The 17,236-nt window shown below is 43.8% G+C and overlaps 1 protein-coding gene across 1 annotated transcript in view; it reads left to right on the top strand.

Moving 5' to 3' along the window:
- Rbm28 (RNA binding motif protein 28) overlaps positions 1 to 14,598 on the top strand; it is a 37,602-nt gene extending 23,004 nt beyond the window's left edge. The window contains exons 11-18 of the mRNA XM_050141759.1: positions 960 to 1,095; positions 2,021 to 2,085; positions 3,731 to 3,889; positions 6,393 to 6,542; positions 6,862 to 6,936; positions 10,040 to 10,296; positions 11,885 to 11,987; positions 14,118 to 14,598. Coding sequence (XP_049997716.1) covers positions 960 to 1,095; positions 2,021 to 2,085; positions 3,731 to 3,889; positions 6,393 to 6,542; positions 6,862 to 6,936; positions 10,040 to 10,296; positions 11,885 to 11,987; positions 14,118 to 14,252 — 1,080 coding nt within the window. The 3' untranslated portion in view covers positions 14,253 to 14,598. The remainder of the gene's footprint in view (positions 1 to 959; positions 1,096 to 2,020; positions 2,086 to 3,730; positions 3,890 to 6,392; positions 6,543 to 6,861; positions 6,937 to 10,039; positions 10,297 to 11,884; positions 11,988 to 14,117) is intronic.
- The last annotated feature ends 2,638 nt before the right edge of the window (positions 14,599 to 17,236 follow it).

Below are 17,236 nucleotides of genomic sequence, written 5' to 3' on the forward strand. Positions count from 1 at the left end.
CAAAGTGTAGGTACTAAGAATTTTTCTATGCTTTTTAAATGAAGTATTTAGTTTTTGAGATTTTTTTTCCTGTATTATTATTGTCTCTTAAATACTCTTGTTTTACTAGCTTTAGAATACTAAACATCTGTCTATAGAACATTTTCCTCAGTCTAGGCCTGCTTTAGAACTAAAGTACATTCCTTACAGCTGATTGTCTTAAGTACACACACATGTTACATTTTGTACACTTGTAAAAACTAGTGTGAGGCACCCAAAGAAAAATATATAGGCATCTGCCTGAATATTAACCTTCATCAGGCGATGAAAGGAGACAGAGACAGAGACCCACATTGGAGCACCGGACTGAAATCTCAAGGTCCAAATCAGGAGCAGAAGGAGAGCGAGCACGAGCAAGGAACTCAGGACCGCGAGGGGTGCACCCACACACTGAGACAATGGGGATGTTCTATGGGGAACTCACCAAGGCCAGCTGGCCTGGGTCTGAAAAAGCCTGGGTTAAAACAGGTCTCACTGAACATAGCGGACAATGAGGGCTACTGAGACCTCAAGAACAATGGCAATGGGTTTTTGAGCCTACTGCACGTATTGGCTTTGTGGGAGCCTAGGCAGTTTGGATGCTCACCTTACGAGACCTGGATGGAGGAGGGTGGTCCTTGGACTTCCCACAGGGCAGAGAACCCGGATTGCTCTTTGGGCTGACAAGTGAGGGGGACTTGATTGGGGGAGGGGGAGGGAAAGGGGAGGCAGCGGTGGGGAAGAGACAGAAATCTTTAATAAATTTAAAAAAAAAAAAAACTAGTGTGAGGCTTAAGGTCCACATGTAGCCACCAGACAGCTGCGTCCTGTGGCCTGGCTTTCACTGCACGATTACAGTGTGCTGATTCTCTTTCCTTGATGCTCCTGTTTTGTGCTTTCTGCTTGCTAAGATTTGAAGAGAAGGTTACAATATGTTTCAGGGTGGTGGGCTTAAACTGGATGGCCGGCTGCTCAAGATTGACTTGGCTGTGACCCGTGATGAGGCAGCAAAGCTCCAGACAAAGAAGGTGAAGAAGCCAACTGGAACCCGGAACCTCTATCTGGCCCGAGAAGGCTGTGAGTAGTGGAAGAGATAGGAACCAGGCATCTAAGTAGCTGTCCTTGGCACATGAGTGAGCCAGCAATTCTATTTTGAGATGTGTTTCCAATAAAAAGTAAAATTCCTCCTTTGCAGTGTTCCATGGCTATTCCACTTCAGTAGGCGTGGCTTCCTTAGGGCCCTTTATTCGGTTTGCAGACTGATGAGTCCTGTTCTCTCTTCTGTCTGGTTGCTTTATATATTTCCATTATAGCATTAGAAGCACAAAGGGGAAAAACTGAAATTACCTCCTTTTCGTCTTCATTTCTTAAGAGTTTTTTTTCTTTAAAAGATGTTGAGAAATAAAACTGAAATTACTTTTTTGGATTATTGATAGATTTTAAATGTTTACTTCCTACCTTTTTCTTATTGAAAATAATTAAAATTCGCTTTAAGTTACAAACTTAAACAGTTGTAGCGTTCCCGGTGTTTATCAGCCTACCCCGTGTAGATGCATAGTAGCAACTGTTGATATTAGGCCGTCGGCTTCTGGTGTGAAGGCCTTGAGTCCGTAGCTCTTCTCTATGGTGGCCTCTGATGGTTGAGGGACTGGCTGAAGTGCATGAGGAGCAGCTGTTTCCGGGCATGTTTTGGAACATCTGTGTTCCAGACACCTGGATTATAGCCACTCTCAGAACTTCTTCCATACCATTGAGTTTGTGGCATGAGTCTGATGCTGTTTTTCAGGCAGGAAGAAATAAAATCACACAATGTTCAGAGGTTGTCTTTAGAGCACGTCTGAGTCTAGCACTTGGCCCTGCAGCTATTTTTGGACCTAACTAACTGGCCAACACAGTCCTCAGGGCCCTGATCAGAGAGTTTGCATCATTCAAGTCACATTCTTCCTGTTACTCAGTGAACATTCCCTTGGTGACATCTTGGCCTTTTTCCTTCTTTCTGCAGTGATCCGCGCTGGGACGAAGGCTGCCGAGGGTGTGAGTGCTGCTGATATGGCCAAACGAGAGCGGGTGGGTAGATTAGGCACCAGCCTTACGCTTCTCTCATTCTGTAAATGAATCAGAAACAACGATTGCTGCTGCTTTTGCTCATAATGAGCTGTGTGTAAAGACCACATTTTACCTTGTTAGAAGCACACAGGTGAAGAAGTAACTGGACATCACTCCTAATTTTGTATGAGCATTCTGCTCCATTGCAAAAACTTAGTCCTTTTCTTCATTTCTCTAGTATTCATGTGTGGTGAGTGACATGCTGCCGGACAATGCAGGATGTGGAGAAGGAGGGGCTGTATGTAATTGTTAGCATAAATGTAGAAAGGAAGCTCTGTGGGCTGGGCTTACTAGGAAAGGGAGGACATGTGGGTTTTGGAAAGAGTAGCCACAATGTCATTTGGGAGGGCTTAGTATCCCCAAATTATACAGTTACTGTAGAACAACTTGATAGTATAGGTTTTCTGCTGTTGACTCCTTGGCTGCTTAGTAATGCCCTCAGCAGTCGTTCCTTTTTGTACATATAGGAACTTGCTTTTGTTCCGAGATGGTCTCCCATAGCTTGGACTGACCTTATTGGGTACCAAGTACTTCTGAATTCCTGATCCTCCTGCCTCTTCACCTCCTGAGTACTGGGCTTTTAGGCAGGCTCCATTGTTCCCAGTTTACGTGTGCTGAGGATTGAACTTCAGAAGCTTTGTGTGCAGTGCAGACACTTAACCAGCTATGCTATAGCCAGCTCATGCAGCTCACCTTTTAAGGCAGCCTAGAGCCATTGGGGTGGCTCAGTGGGTAAAGTGCCACTAAACAGCCTGGTGACCCGAGTTGATCCCTCTGAAGTTGTGCTTTGAGCCCACTTCATGCACAAGTGTGTACACAATCACACATAGACGCACACCTAATAATAAAATTACAAATTAAAGGATCAGAAGCCAGCTTAGAATGGTAAAGATACAGAGCAGCTCTGGGACCGTAAGGTTCAGGAGATGGTGAGCAGCAAATACGTTACTGAGAGGTAGAAATAATGTCTTTCCAGCATGGCTTTATAGTAGTGTTCTCAGTGTTACCATGTTTGGGGAAGTAGTGCAATAAGATGTACTGAATTTTAGGATTAACTTTGCTACCCAAAGCTTGCTAAGTTATTTATGTGCATTATAAAAAGTAAGTTTATTTTCTTTAGGAAGGAAGTTCTTAGACTTAGTTGTTGGGTGGGTAAGGATTGAGCATAGATGCTAACTTCAGTATTACTGACAAGAATCCTCGTGCTAAGCCACATTTAATCCCAGCAGATCTCCGAGCTCAAGGCCAGCTTGGTCTACAGAGTGAGTTTCAGGACAGCCTGTACAGAGAAACCTTATCTTATAAAACCAATAAAAATAAAATAAACTTTTTAAAATAAAGAATACTTGTGCTGGACCACATTTTGAGCTATGCAGTTTTTAAATTTTATTTGGTTTCACGTCAGTGTTGAGAGTTAAATAATTTGATTTCTCTAGTTGGATGACATTTGGTTCATCTCTGACTTGCCTCCCTGAGCCTGCCTTTCTGGGCATTAAGGCAGCTGGTGCACCTGTGGGTGGGGTTATGATTCTTTTCTTTCAGAGAATTAGAGCTTGCCTCATGGGTGTATTGTATGTTAAGAATGTGTCTTTTTCTCCTCTCCCAGTTTGAGCTACTGAAACATCAGAAACTCAAGAACCAGAATATCTTTGTCTCCCAGACCAGACTTTGCCTGCACAATCTGCCAAAGGCCGTGGATGACAACCAGCTGAGGAAGCTGCTGCTGAGTGCCACTAGAGGCGAGAAGGGCGTGCGCATCAAGGAGGTGAGAGATGCCTTGCCGTGCGCAGCTGCAGTCATGAGCCATCATTTCAGGCCATGGTGCCAGCCTGCCAACAGATTTTCTTTTGGATACATCAGCATGCAAAGTTGAGTTAGGCTGTTTTCTTATTTTTATTTTTTCTTTTGGGAACTGCCTGACGGAATTGCAGCAAAATGTGAGGAAATCTCTGTCATGAATTGATTTAGCAATCATTTATTCAATGCCTGCTGTGTTCTCAGCATTATATAGGTGTTGTAATGTGAATTTTGTTGCAAAGAATACAATTTATGTGGTTTGTCTCCTAAAAGAATGTTGTGCATGTATGCGTGCATGCACGTATGTGAGAGAGGAGGGGAGAGGAGGGGAAGGAGAAGAAGAGGAGAAGAGGGAAGAGAATAGAAGAGGGGAGAAGAGAGGGGGAAGAGAACACGAGAGCCAGGGCCAGGGCATGCCTGTCCATGTAGCTGTTAGAGGACAGCCTTGTCTCTGTCGGACCTCACCCTCCACCTTGTCTGAGGTGGGCTCTCCTCTTTACTGCACCCATGCTTGCTGTTCCCACAGCATCCTACTGTCTTCCTATCCCACCATAGGAACGCTGAGGTTACAGACACAGTGTCATGCCTGGCTTTTACATGCACGGGTTCTAGACGTCTGTATCAGTTCTCATGCTTACATAGCAAGCATTTAACTGTGTGAGACTCTTAATACTCCGCAGTAAGCACAGAGAACCATGCATGTCTTCAGTTTATTAGGAAACTCAGGGTTCACACTAGTACTTAGTTCAGCTCTGTTTCTTTTGAAGCTCCTTCCCTTTATACTGACCTGAAACTTGGTTGTTTCTCCAGACAGACTGAACTCTTTGAGGGTAAATACCTCATTATCCCCAATCCTGGATGTAGCACATGGCATAGAGTAGTCTATTAATCTTTATATTTAAAAAATGCCATTGCCAATATTTTAGGTGTGCTTTGCTGATTCATAACTAAACTGTGTGCCTAATACCCGAAGCCTCTTTAAAATATACTCCTTGGTATTGAGGAAATAACATGAGAGGGTGTTCAGAACGTGTCTGACTGCACTGTTAGTAACGAGTACCTGCAATACTTCATGTGCGCCTATTGTGAGCCCATTGCAGTTTCGTGCACGTCTGTACCATATGTGCATTGGTTGTGTGACCATTTCCTCCGAGATAAAACCTTGATTTTAGAGAGAAGGTTGGTTGGTAAGCTTAGGAAGTAAACAGTTCAAAGGCTCAAGAAGTCCCTGAAATTGACCAGATACACGCTCCTCAAACATATATAAGAAGTAAGAGCTGCTGAGAGATGCTCTCGAGCAGGCTGATGTGCCTAGAAGAGGCTCAGACCAGCCAGGCTACTTGGTAGAGGCAGAGACCTGATGAGCTGCCTGGAAGAGGCTACCTGGGAAAGATACTCTAACCTGTTGAGCTGCGTGCAGGAGTACAGTGTACTACAGGCGTCCAGCTTGTGAGCTTTTTTCCGGGAAAGGGGGACTTTTGGTGCTGCAGCTTTCTGTGAGTCCTTCCTGTTTCTCTTTGGTTCCCTATGTTGGGTGAGTAGATATTTGTTCATGTCTTCCAGAAGCCATGCCTCACAACAGCATTATGTTGAATTTCGTTCTTAATTCTTTTATTTGTATAAGCACTGTGTCTCTTTTTATAAAATGTCTTGAATGACATTTTAAGTCATTGAGCATCTTGAAGTAAGGAATTTACTCTTCTCTTCCTCCTCTGCGGTGGAAAGAGTAGTGTCTACACACAGAGTAGGGCGCAGTATGAATGTGTGTTTCACACTCCTCCACTACAAAAGAATGGCAGCTCTGGGGAGAAATACTGTGTAAATGGTGAATTTTCTCAATGCTCTTCTCTGTTCCTCATGACCCTGGGATGCTTACTGTATCCTGTCTAGTGCTTTAGAGAAAAACGTGTATGATAGAGTTCTGACCCCAACCCAAGAGAGCCGACACTTGCTGTGTTCTGAGGCTTATTGAAGGTACAGGGATGGCCTTTCCCGTGTTGGATATGTCTTTCTCATCTAAAACCATCTGGTCTTCTTTCCTCCCTGCTCTATTAATTTCCTTTATGGAGACTTTCTTCAGTGCTAGAATCTTTGGACGGTTCTCCATTCTCAGCAATAACTTGCTGACATTCTAGAGAATCATGTATCTTTCATTTATATGTGTTCTGAACAGTTAGCTGTTACAAATTTTCCTCAGGGTGTTGGAGAGATGGCTTAGTGGTTATGACACGTATTGCAGAGGACCTGATTTTGCTTCCCAACAGTCAATCTGGCAGCTCACAACTGCTTCCAAGTCCAGTTCCAGGGAGTGCATCACATTCTTTTGAACTCCATGGGTACTGCATTTAGGTACACATGGGTATACATGGCCACACACATATGCAGTATTTTAAAAACAAAGAAATTTTTCTCTGGAGATTTTTATTTCTTATTTTTAACTACTGTTTTATTTTTTCTTTTTCTACTCACAGTGTAGAGTGATGCGGGACCTTAAACCAGTTCATGGAAAAATGAAGGGGCAGTCCCTGGGCTATGCCTTTGCAGAATTCCAAAAGCATGAGCATGCCCTCAGAGCCCTCCGCCACATCAACAACAACCCAGAAATATTTGGGTCTCAGAAGGTGAGCCTCATCCTTCAGGGAGACCCCATTTTCTGAGAGCTTAACTATCTAGTGTTCCTGATATTTAATGATGGGAAAGAGTACCAAATGGACTGGGTGAGAAAGTACCAAAAGGTGGGGAAGACAGATGGTAACCCTAGGCAAGAAGATGCTTGTAAAGTATGTGGATTGGATGGCCTGCCTGCAGAACCAACTGCTGTTAAAGAAGACACAAGAAACAGCCTCTGTTCACGAAGAGGAGTGGATGGAAGGGACAGCTAGGCTTATTGGACGCGACAGATTACAAAGTCTTATGAATGACATTCTGTCTCCCTCACAGAGACCAATAGTGGAGTTCTCATTAGAAGATCGGAGGAAGCTTAAAGTAAAGGAGCTGAGGATCCAACGCAGCCTGGTACTGAACCTAATACTGAACCTAAATGCTTGACTGGGTTTGGTTTTGTCCTATGTGTGTGTGTCAGTGCACACATGCATGTGCCTGTGTGTCTGTGCCATTACTTCTGGAGGTCAGAAGACAACTTGGGAAAGTTGGTTCTCTCTTTCTACCATGTGTGTTCTGGGGATTGAACTTGGTGGCAAGTGCCTTTACTTGCTGAGACATCTTGCTGGCCTTTGTTTGGCTTTGGTTGATTATGACAGATTCTCACTGTGTAGTTCTGACTAACCTGAACTCACAGAGATGCCTCTGCCTTGGCTACTGGGATTAAAGGTGTATGCTAGCATGTCCAGCATTTTTTTCTTTTCTTTTTTTAAAGGAACTTAAATAAATTTCCCTTTTTTAATTTGTGCTTCTGCCAAGTAGGATTTTACTCCGTTTCCTAAGATTCCCTGGTGTTTTCTTCTTTGCTCTCCCTTTCCCGAGAGCTGCATAGGAGAAGGGAAAGGGAAGAAACAGAAACCAATGTTTTGATCCATCATGAGTTCCTGTGTGGTGTGTAGGGGCCGTGTCAAACATAGTGGCTCAGGTTATGTTTCAGAATCGTCATCATCTGAGATAGGGTCCCTCTTTGTCCTCCAAGTTGCCTTGAACTCAGTCTTCTAGTCTCAGCATGACACTGGTGGTTTTAGACCATTTTAATTCGTGTGGAAAGAGGAAGAACAGGCACTGTGTCTCTGCTTCTTTCTTAGCTACACGTTCTCTGGCCAGTTACTTCTTCTCTGACTTCAGTTTGTACAGTGGGTTTAATCACAAGGTCTTCATTCTTCCTCTAAGGATGCTCTCTCCCCCAGCTTCCCTCAGTTCTTACAGTGCTCCTCAGCACTGCACTACAATTTGCATGTGCAGAGAGCATCCATAGTGTTTGATGTAGACTGAGAGCATGACAGATAAATGACAGCAGTGGCTAAACTGTGGCTTTAATTGAGAGTCTGGGGTCTTATTCTTTTGCGATGTAACTTTTTAACCCCAGGTCAACTGCCTTTAGCCATTGCTTCAGGGGTGCTTCTGAAGCTGCCTGCACATTTTCTTTGAATTCTTTGTTGCCTCTCTTTATGTTCATACTGCACTTCCATTATAAAAGTGATCCTTTTTCTTGACTCAGGGATATTTCTTACTTTGCCCATTGATAGCAACTGAACCTTCCCCGTTACATAGGCTTTCATCAACTTCCTTGATTATCTTGATTGTTTTTTATGTTGTTTTGTTTAGGTATGTGTCTTGTTTCAGCATTCTGTTGCTGTAATAAGACGTTGCAAACAAAAGCAGATTAGGAAAGGAAGTTTATTTGGGCTCAGGCTTCCAAAGGGTAAGAGCCCATCATGGCAGAGAGGCATAGCAGCAACAGGCATGGCCACAGAGGAGGATGCTGAGAGCTCAGAGCAGAGAGAGCAAAGTGGAACCAGGCAGAGCTGTCGACTCTCAAACTGATGCACTTCCTTCAAGCGCTACCTCTTGACCCTCCCCAAACTGTAGCATGCTTTTCCTTTTAGGCTACCAACCAGCTTGCAGATCACACACACAGACTTAGTAGTTTTGAATGCTCAGCCTAGCTTAGGCATATTTGTGGCTAGCTCTTTTAGATTAACCTGTCTCTTCTTATCTACCTTTTGCCTTGGGGCTTATTAGCTTCCTTCGTCTGTATATCTTACTTTCACTGCTTCAGGTGTTTTCCTCCTATTCTCTCTGCCTGCCAGCCCTGCCTATCCTTTCTCCTGTGTAGCTCTTTATTAGACCAGTCAGGTGCCTTAGACAGGCAAGGTGGAACAAATACAACACATCTTTAAATAATTAAACAAATGTAGCATAATCAAATGTAACACATCTTTGCCTAGTTAAAATAATATTCTACAACATCAAACTGCACCACCAACTAGGGACCAAGCATTCAAACACATGAGTCTGTGAGGGACATTTTCATTACATCACCTGTCTTTTCTTTCCACTAGGCTAGGAGTCCTAAAAGTAAACATTTTATTGTTTGTAACTGTATCTAACCACTTACGAACAGACTAGTGCATAGTCGGCATTTAGTAAATGTTGTATCGACATTCTGTTTAGATTAAATTAGGGCAAAATAACAAATATGTATTTTCACATGAATTTTACTTGAGTCTTTTTCCCTGCGTCAGTGCTAGTAAACCTTCAGCATCCTTCTGCTTGCATCTGAAGCTCTGGTCTCCCTTTGCCTGCCTTCCCTCACTGACCCCTTCCCTGACGCTTTTCCCTTCATGCTGACCCATGTTTTCAATCTGTGCCGTTTCCCTTCTCTGGAAGAATTTGTTTAGCATTTCTTGTGAAGCAGTGGTAACTGTGTATGTGTGTTTTAAAGTCTGAGAAAGTTTCTTACTTTTGTGGAAGATAATTTCATTGGTTAGAGAATTCTGGGCTGATAACATTGTCTTTTAAAACTTCAGCCACCTCATGGTTTACTGCACTGTACTGGAAATCTAGTTGTGGAGCTTGGGCTGATTATTTTGTCAGGTTTTGCTCTGCTCTAAGATCTCTGACTCATGTCTTTCACTGTCTTGAATTTCCTAGCTGTATTATGTTAAGCATTTCTTAATTGCTTTGTTTCTGCTGCTGGCATTCACCTTTTTTGTCTGTGACACTTAGGAAGGGGAGCAGGAGTTTTTTGAAAAAGGGTCTTAAATAATTCTGATCCTTTCTTCCTTCCCAGTGACTAGGATTCTAGGTGTGTGTTGTCATGCCTGGCCCAAGTTTCACCTATAATAGTTGTTCCTTCTTACTGGTTTTTGAATTTTGGGCTACTGATCGCTGTTTCTGGGTGTTTTTGGTTTTTTTTGGTGTGTGTATGTGTGTGTGTGTGTGTGTGTGTGTGTGTGTGCGCGTGCGCCTGCACACACATGTATCCAGCCTAGTAGCCATCTATTCCTAGGCAGTGCCTGTAAACTGCTTGTATTTACTTTGCTGGAGTCTCCAGTTGTGTGAGGGAAGCGCTCCTCTTTCATCAAACTTACAAGGAGGCTCAATCTCCGCTGAGATTTTCAGCAGGTAAACCTTATCCAGAAACCAGGTGACAATTTCTTGTTTTCTGCAGCAAAAAATGGAATCTAAGCTTAATGTAACCAGTAAGCCCCAAAAGGGGCAAAAAGAACTTGGAAAAGACAAGCAACAAAAAGCAGCGAGCCCTACACAGGATCAAAGTCAGGCTTCTGGAGAGCAGAAAGGGAAGGGCCACCCCACATCGTGGACAGGGTTCCAGACCAAGGCTGAAGTGGAGCAGGTGGAGCTGCCTGATGGGAAGAAGAGAAGAAAGGTCCTGGCGCTCCCTTCACACCGAGGCCCCAAAATTAGGTAAGATAAGGGGAGTCATACAGGAGAGGGTACGTCTAAATGCATTTGTTTTGAGGTAGCTCTTTCTTTGTAGCGTTGACAGAGCGAGTGTTGGTGCTGCATTAGTCCCCCATGGGAAGTTAACAGGAAGGTCTCAACACCAGCAGGAAAATGTTACCGTGGATCAGATGGTGGAGGGAACCTCGGAGGAACCGTCAGGGCAGACTGACTGTATGCCATTCTTGTCTTTCAAAGCCTTTTCATGTCCGTTGAGGTTTACCTGTTGTCGCTGTTTGGGACAGTGGATTAGTGCTGTGTACATTAGTGCTGTGTATATTAGTGCTGTGCAGTGGATTAGTGCTGTGTACATTAGTGCTGTGTATATTAGTGCTGTGCAGTGGATTAGTGCTGTGTACATTAGTGCTGTGTATATTAGTGCTGTGTAGTGGATTAGTGCTGTGTACATTAGTGCTGTGTATATTAGTGCTGTGCAGTGGATTAGTGCTGTGTACATTAGTGCTGTGTACATTAGTGCTGTGTATATTAGTGCTGTGCAGTGGATTAGTGCTGTGTACATTAGTGCTGGGTATATTAGTGCTGTGCAGTGGATTAGTGCTGTGTACATTAGTGCTGTGTATATTAGTGCTGTGCAGTGGATTAGTGCTGTGTACATTAGTGCTGTGTACATTAGTGCTGTGTATATTAGTGCTGTGCAGTGGATTAGTGCTGTGTACATTAGTGCTGGACAGTGGATTAGTGCTGTGTACATTAGTGCTGTGCAGTGGATTAGTGCTGTGTACATTAGTGCTGTGTACATTAGTGCTGTGTACATTAGTGCTGGACAGTGGATTAGTGCTGTGTACATTAGTGCTGGACAGTGGATTAGTGCTGGACAGTGGATTAGTGCTGTGTACATTTAGTGCTGGACAGTGGATTAGTGCTGTGTATCTTTAAAAGAAAATCTTGGTAATTGAAGGGTTTTATGATTTCCGTTGAAGTCTTAGCAAAAATAAATAAATGCAGAGACAAACGAATATCTAACTGTTGTGACTTAGGATATGCTATTGTGGCCTCCATTTAAGAGTGACTACTAGGCTTAGAAACAGCTATGTAAACTGGGCGGTGGTGGCACACGCCTTTAATCCCAGCACTCGGGAAGCAGAAGCGGGTGAGTTCGAGGCCATCTGGTCTATAGAGCTAGTTCCAGGACAGCCAGGGCTACACAGAGAAATCTGTCTTGAAAAAAACAAACAACAACAACAACAACAAAAATAAACAGTTTTATAGAGAAGGAATTTGGCTTTCAAGCTCTTTAAGAGATCCCAAGGATGGGCCTGGAGAGATGGCCCAGTGGTTAAGAGCACTGACTGCTGTTCCAGAAGATCCTAGGTTCAGTTCCCGTTTCCCATGTGACAGCTCACAACTGTCTGAAGCTCTAGTTCTGGGGGACCTGACACCCATGGCAAAACATCAATGCACATAAAATAAACTAAATTTAGTCAATAAATGAGAAAGAGAGAGAGAGAGAGAGAGAAAGAGAGAGAGACAGACAGACAGACACTAAAGATATTAACCAGAGAAAGAATTTAACCTGGCTGTCTTATTTCAGGTTGCGGGACAAAGGCAAAGTGAAATCCCTTCCTCCTAAGAAGCCAAAGCCCCAGACAGGCCACCGGAAGCAGAAGAAGCAGCAGTTACTTTCTTCCCTGCAAGTGAGTTTGGTGGGGCATATGGTCTGGGTGCTTTGGTTCTGTGGGGCTGAGCAGATGGTGAACTTTCTGGATAGTTGGGTAGATGGTAAGGCTTCTCCATGCAGGGCTGCAGCTCTTCAAGGTGCAGCAGTAAAAGTGGAGAGGGAAGTAAGCCCTGTGACTTGTTTCAGCTGCTTGAGCAGCTATCTCGTGTTTCCTATACTCTTTCCCCCACTATAGTGTGTGGAAGCAAATCCTGCTTTTGCATGTAAATAGGTCTCAAGAGACAGATTGCTCAGAACTTCAGACTGCATCTCTAATGGCCCAGTCTTCACACAAACACACAATGTCATTATCATATCTACTGAGATTAATCAGAAGCTCTTTATACTCTAATATATAGCCCAAATTAATATTTTCCTCATTGCCTCAAAAATGGTTTTTATTTTGTTAGTACAGTTAGAATGCTGGTTACTAGTTCACACATTACGTTTGCATCCCTCTTTCCTCCTCCCCCCTTCATCCGTGCTGTCTGTTCTGTCTTAGCACATTCCTTTCCACGTTGGTCATTTGTCATGTAACTTGTTCCCATGGCACCGTGCGTTGGCTGTCAGCTGGTGTACAGTCCAGAGGTGTAGCAGATGTAGTTTTCCTGGAAAGAGCACTTCCTAGGTGGTGCCTGTTCAGTGCTGCGTTTTGGTTGTTCACTGTTAGTAATGCCAGGATCAGTCAGTAGGTGTCGGAATTCTCCACTGTATTCTATGTAGAAAATCTACCAGCTTTTCAACTGTTTTTTAGTTTTTAAGATTTGTAGTGCTAGGGATCTAACCCAAGGCCTTTTCATGCTTAGGAAGTGCTCTGCTACTGAGCAATATCCCTAGCTGCTTACCTTTGGTTTTCAAAAGCAGTGGATTGTCTGATATTTCTTTATGGGTTACAGAATGCTGACTTTCCAGTTCAGACAGCCCTTTTGTGCTTAAAAATAGAGTTCTAAGGATTCTAGAAAGGAGAGTCTTACATCTATGAAAGACAGGTTAGATGACTGATTTTTTCCCTTTTCCTTTTCTTGCTGTATCAGTTTCAGAGTAATAAACTATTATCAACCTGCTCTGTGGCCTGGGAGACTGATATATATGAAATCCCAAATTTTTATATAACTCCCTGTGTTTCAGTCAAATACAGTCATTCTTCTTGTCCTGTCTAAAACAGCAGAAGCATCTTTGGATCAGCTCCCCATCCTTCTGAAATTACTTTGTCTTTGGTAGTGTTACTTTCTTGTACATGATGTTTCTTTCCCAGTTTCTGGCAATAGCCATTTTCCCAAGGAGCTCTAGTTCTTTTTTATTTTATTTTTTAAATCTGTGTATATGTGTGTAAGTGTGTACAGGTGCTTGTGTAGGCCAACAGTGTCAGGTTCCCTCCAGGCTGAGTTACAGGCAGTTCCCAGCTGCCTGATGTGGCTGCTGGGAATTGAACTCAGATCCTCTAGAAAAGCAGTACATGCTCTTAACCACTGAGCCATCTCTCCAGCCCACTCTAGTTCTTTTTAATAGAAGATAATGGTCCTGTACCCTTTTATATGTATGGGTCTCCTGCCCACATGCATGTGTCTGTACTACAGACATGGGTGGTGCCCATAAAGAGCAGAAGAGGGCATTGAACCCCTAGGTCTGGAGTTGAGGTGGTTTCATGGTACAGTGTGTGAACTGGAAATAGAGCCCAGGTCCACACTGGAGGAGCAGCCTGCCTCTAACCCCCAAGTCGTCTCTCCAGCTCTGGTCCTGGGTTCTTGCACATTCAAGGTCAAACTTTTATCTCCCTTCCCTTTAAGAGTGGAGTCACTAGCATCTGCCCTATTCAAGTCTGTCTCTGGGACATCTCTGACTGTATCTTATTATACTGTAAAGATCTAACTTTGAAATTTCATAAACAAAATTCTTGTCAGGGCAGGAGCAAAGATGTCCAAACTAAGGTTCTCTCTGGAAATCATCTTCCTTGTGTACCTACTTAGTTTCTGTTTGGGGTGTCTTGGCAAGAAGGTGATATTTAGTGTTTGATGTTGACTAGGCTTGGTGGTGGCACGGAAGGAGGAGAGATAAAGTCAAGGAAAAGGAAAAAAAATGATTGTTTTATGTCTTCTTTCTTTCACAGGTGCCGAAGAAAAAGGCTAAGGAAAGTAAGGCAGAATCCCACTTCAACCAACTGGTTGAACAGTATAAGCAGAAATTGTTGGGTCCTTCTAAAGGGGCACCCCTGATGAAGAGAAGCAAATGGTTTGATACCTGATGCCGCCTGCAGAAAGCCATGTCTTCACTGAGGGAAAGAGCATTCCAGAGGAGGCCCTGTGCTTGGGGACTCTGTAGCTCTGTACATTCTTGGTCCCTTCTCCAGTGTGGAAGGAAAAATACCTGAAGAACACCATGAGTTCTTACATTCTCCCCAGATTACTGCTGAAGCTTTACGTGTAATTGTGATTCCTTCTATTTTCTTCTTCGATGGAAACTATTGTAAAAAAGTGTTTTGGAGTACTGAATTTTTAAGATGCATATTTTGTTATGGAGTCTGTAAATGAGGAATTGTGACTTTTGGATGTGTCTCGTTTTTAATATACACAAATACATTATTTATGAGATTTTTTCATAATTGAACATTTTTAATTCAGTTGCATGGTCTGCAAGAGCCAAGAATGGAGAAAACAGTTTTATTACCATAGTTTCAGAATGTGAGGGACACTTGACTCGTAAACAACTGAAGGTCCTGGTAAGGGTCTGCCCCTGGAAGGGCAATGGCTGTCTAGAAATCAGATTGTGGTGGCTAGACACTATGTGACCAAGAAGCACCTTGTCCTAGGGACGATGTGGGCAAAAGCAGTGAGTGTGAGGCTGAGGTTCTACCTTGAGTGCCGAGGAGGTGGGAAGTCTTAGTTTAGGCATTCTAAATAAGGAGTCGAACTAGATGTTCTCCTGCTTGTCCCTGCCCTACATACTTTTTAAGCATTCTTTCTTTTTCTTTTTTAACCATGCTTTCTTTCTCTTTTGTAAAGAAAGCTGGAGTGGAGGGTGTGAGTGTTAGAGTCAAGGTCCCGTGGTCCTGGTGTCTGAAGAGCAAGATGGGTGGAGCACACAAGTCCCTGTGCCGCACAGCTCTGACACAAGGTGTGGAGCAGACCATTGGCTGTCCCCTTGGCCTGGAGGGCATTTCCTTAGGACCTGTTGTCTCTCGGATCCCCACCAAGCCGGCAGCTTTGGTGGTGTCTCCTTAAGTATCTGAAGTGGGCTCTTCCTTCCCCTGTCCTATCCTAGCTGAAATTCCTTACCCTGTTTGTTTTCTGCTGGCTGTAACTGTCCTGTAAAATTGTCTCCTCTGTTTAAATGTCTGCTTTGAGAGAGACTTTCTCTTGTCCACCATACTCAGATAGCACCTACTGCTGACTCTGACACATGGTGGGTTTGGAATAAATACTTATTGAATGAAAAAAATAAGAAAGGGGAAGGAGCAATAGTGCTCTGTCTAGAAAAAGATGGCCGAGGACGTAGCCCAGCCTCCTGATCGCCAGGTCTACTGCAGTGCTCTTTAAAAGATGCTTTCCCAGAGCATCGCCGAGCCAGGCATAAAGCTGTTCCATGACAGGATCTCGGGAAAACAGTGTCCAGAATGCCCTTGCTGGTGGAGGTAGTGAAGGGGGAATCATGAAAGTGGTTAGACCCTTTGGAGGTATCCAAGGACAGGTACCGTCTCTAGGGTCAGTTCGAGCCGGAGTGACGGGAGTTATACAATACATCTGTCCAAGAGAGGGGATAGAAAGCCTATAGAGAGGGTCCGGATGGCCACAACCTGCCAGTCAGTTGATCTGTTTTCCCTTGGCTGATTCTGCCGACTTGCTAGACACTCTTCCTCCAGCACACATATATCCTTAATATTTGAAAGTGTATCTTAACATTTAAGATGACAAAAATTGCTCTTCTTTCAGAGTGTTGGCAGATTCTCCTAGATCCAGATATTTCTCTAACGTCTTTAGCAACCCTGTGTGTTAAAACATTAGTCAGTTGCTTGGCAAGTTATTGCACAGTTCTTTAAATGAGTGCCGTGAGGACGGATTATCCTGTTTCCCAACGATCCGACTCCATATGTGGTGGTTTCCTCTGAGACACTTTCCCATGGGCTCCTCAGTCAGCTCCTTGCCCTCTTGCCACGTGAGTGCCCATGCAGGGGGAACTGTGCTTCTGCTTCACTTCCTAGCTGGGTGTTTGAGGAAATGGGTTTCTCATTAATAGGAGGGTTGAGCTCCACATTGCTTGGTCAGTAAGGGTGAGCATCTTTGTTAACATCTGAGACCAAAGGTCGTCGTGAGAATAACCAAGCTTCATGGAACTCTTGTTGGACTTATGCACTAGATTGCCTCAGACAGAGAAAGACCTGTAAGTGGGGGGTTTTGATGATGTTGCTTCTCTGGAGTCAGCCTGTGGCAGAGAATATGCTTCAGCTATTGTAGAAACGAGCCCTCTGTTAGAATCCTAGAGCATGTGACTCCTTCAAAGACAGAAACATGTCTGAACAAAGTGGCCCCGAGACGTGCTTCGTCAGTCTGTTGTCACTCGAATGTCGTCACAGAGCATGCTTAAACAAACCTAGACAGCCATGACAATGCAAGGTAGTACAGTCCTTGGGACTGATGCCATGGGCGTCCTTCCTTGACTGAAATGTTAAGTGCTATACAACATCCTTGGATGTTTTTGTTTTTGTGTAGTAGGAATTGGCGGGTTGCTTCCCGCCACCCGGCTAGCTTTACCCGAAATAATTACACAGAAACTATTCTTTTAAACACTGCCTGGCCCGTTATCTATAGCCTCTTATTGGCTGGTTCTTTCATCTTGCTTTAACCCATTTCTAATAATCTGTGTAGCCCCATGAGGTGTGGCTTACCAGGGAAGATCTTAACCTGCTTCTGTGGGTGGGAGAATCATGGCAATTGCCTGACTCGGCTTCTTTTTCCCAGCATTCTGTTCTGTTTACTCCGCCTACCTAATTTTCTGTCCTATTAAAGGGCCAACGCAGTCTATTTAACCAATGAAATTAACACAAAACAGAAGACTCTTCCCCCATCATTTTTGGAGACAAGGTTTCTCTATGTAGCCCTGCTGTCCTGGAACTCACTCTGTAGACCAGGCTGAACTCGAACTTGAGATCTGCCAGCCTCTGCCTCCCAAGTACTGGGATTAGAGGTGTGTGCCACCACCACCCGTCTGTTTTTGTATTGAAGATAAGTTTTT

Source organism: Alexandromys fortis, unplaced genomic scaffold (genome assembly GCF_014885135.2).
Source record: "Alexandromys fortis isolate MF-2015 unplaced genomic scaffold, M_Fortis_MF-2015_v1.1 scaffold_44, whole genome shotgun sequence".
In the NCBI taxonomy this organism is placed as follows: Eukaryota; Metazoa; Chordata; class Mammalia; order Rodentia; family Cricetidae; genus Alexandromys; species Alexandromys fortis.